The sequence below is a fragment of the Poromitra crassiceps genome, assembly GCF_964638095.1.
Source record: "Poromitra crassiceps genome assembly, chromosome: 21".
NCBI lineage: Eukaryota > Metazoa > Chordata > Actinopteri > Beryciformes > Melamphaidae > Poromitra > Poromitra crassiceps.
The window spans coordinates 24,497,229-24,499,728 of NC_139638.1; the positions used below are offsets into that span (position 1 = coordinate 24,497,229).

General features: G+C 46.8%; 1 protein-coding gene across 1 annotated transcript in view; it reads right to left on the reverse strand.

Annotated features, from left to right (window-relative positions):
• The window catches only part of pappaa (pregnancy-associated plasma protein A, pappalysin 1a), a gene marked incomplete at both ends in the record, with an annotated part of 178,087 nt that overhangs the window by 28,385 nt on the left and 147,202 nt on the right, over positions 1-2,500 (reverse strand). Inside the window, 1 exon segment of the mRNA XM_083657810.1 lies at positions 1,639-1,754. Coding sequence (XP_083513936.1) covers positions 1,639-1,754 — 116 coding nt within the window.

Below are 2,500 nucleotides of genomic sequence, written 5' to 3' on the forward strand. Positions count from 1 at the left end.
AGCCTCAAATTACCATAGAGTAGAAATCATATCAATTACATAAATCCATTAAAAACGGATCATTTCATATCCACTTGACCCCACCCAACCCTGTTCCAACGTGCACCACCGCCACCGCGAAAAGCCGCTGACTCAGTGTGACTTTGGGACCAAAAAACAAAACAAAAAGATTTTTTTTTTTCTTTTTTTTTTGGTGAGAAATACAATGTGTTCCTTCTCTCTCGGCCCATCATGGCTTCTCTCTTTCTATTTCTCCGGTTTCAAAAACTTGATGCCATTTCTGTGTGCTGCTCCTCCTGCTTAAAAGGCCTTTCAAAAATAGCATTACGTGAACAGCACCGGCAATAAATCAAGGCAAAATGGCGAGAGGGAAACGGGGGAGAGTAGGTGTTGTTTAGTTTCCCTCCACCCGCCGTGTACACACACACACACACACACACACACCGCGCCCCACCCCGAAAGCATCATCAAATGACTCCCCATCCATGACGAGTGAGTAGTGGCGCCCCCCGCAGGAGGAGCGACGTTTACCGTTCTGTATTTAACCGTGCCCCCCCCCCACTCTCCCGGCGGAGCCCCCGCCCTTATCCCTCTGCCATCTGCCAGTTTGGGTTAATCGATACGACGAGCAGCTGTGAGGTATATATGTAAATCAAACACGCTCGTTAACGAGCCAACGTAATAGGGTCATTTCTGAAAATTACAGTGATCAACTGATGACGAGTCATTTTATAAGTTGGCTTTACGACCTGGCCCCGCCCCCGCGCGGTAGCGTGTTTGCGCCCTGCGGTTCACATGAGTTCAAGAGAGTGTGGGGGCCCTGACAGTTGTGGTTTTTTTCCCACTGCGCGCGGTGGGTAAGGTCATTTCGCTGGTTGGGTCATTACTGGCTATGACGTTGGGTATAGGCTAATTGAATGTTACCACTGGGTTGGGTCATTTTGAATGTTATACATCAGATCGGCAATTAGGCCCCGCCCCCTTTTAGGGCGAAAACACAAGCCTTTCCCCCGTTGACGTCAACGTAAAATAGCACTACCGCAGAAAATTATAGAAAAAAAATAGAATCAATCTCGTTTATTAATGACCCCAAAACACCACGACATGACAATATATTACAACTCGCCTGGCCATAGAATGGGCAAGATGCATCGGAAATATTACTTTGACCCATCTAAAATCATGTAATCATATAGCGCCGATCTGACGTATTACCAGTGGCAAACTTGTGTGTGGATGTAAGGGGAAATACTTCATTTCCCAACATGCTTTGCAGCTTGTCACATTGATGACAGTGATGCAAGGAGGGGCACGTTTTCACATGTCTGATCAGAAACGGTACTAAGCGGTTTGCGGGGCACACTGGGCATAAGGCACACGGGGAGACGCGGGGCATGTTGCATTGTGGGTAATCCAGCCCTGGATGCGGACGGCCGTGTGTGACATTCCTGACGGCAGAGCTGTGCATAGCAGACGTTTGTGAAGTGCGTCTGTCAGAGTTGTGAGGCCGACACACAGACACACACAGACACACAGACACACACGCACGCATGCACACACACACACACACACACACGCACACGCACACGCACACGCACACACACACACACACACACACACACACACGTCCGAACTCACCTTGACTTTGTGCAGGTCTCTCCAGTGCTCTTTGAGTACGCTCTCCGCTGTCATGTTGCTAGGGAGGATCACCACATCGTTGTTACTCTCTCTGCACGTCAGCTCACACTCCTCACCTGTGTGTGTGTGTGCGTGTGTGTGTGTGTGTGTGCGTGTGCGTGTGTGTGTGTGTGTGTGCATGTGAGAGAGAGAGAGAAAGAGAGAGAGAGAAAGAGATGATGACATCACTGCTGACATCAAGAAATTCCACCTGGTAATGGATCTTGTGTGGCATGAATCAGTTGTATTTGAGTTGTCTTTGATTCTTGTGATATCTGTTGGATAATCTAACTTGATATCTGTTACAATATGTCAATATCAAGTCCAGGGCACAGAGAAAGAAAACAACACAAATAATTAAATGTTCTCAATTAAATTGTAAATGGCTATGCTTTGATTACACTTTTTTATCAATTTTCTTTTTATTATTTTCTCCTCAATTTTACTTCGCCAATCCCCCCCGGCTGTCCTGGTCATTGCTTCACCCCCCTCTGCCGATCTGGGGAGAGTTATAGCACATGCTTCCTCCGATACATACATACCGTAAAATACCAATTATTAGCCCGGGCGTTAATTGACAAAATATGTAGCCAGACCCCGCGTCAATATGGGACCTGCGGCAGTTTGGGACCTGCTTTAATTATTTTTGTACAAAAATATTGCTCAGAAAAGATTGTAAATAGTATGAAATTGTTTATTTAAACCATTTATTTTAATGAGTTGGCTACAGCCCCCCACACGATTGCTTGTCTATGGGGAGAGCCGCGCCTCCCTCTCAGCACAGCAGAGCACATTGCATGCCAGTTCTGGCCTGTACATGAAA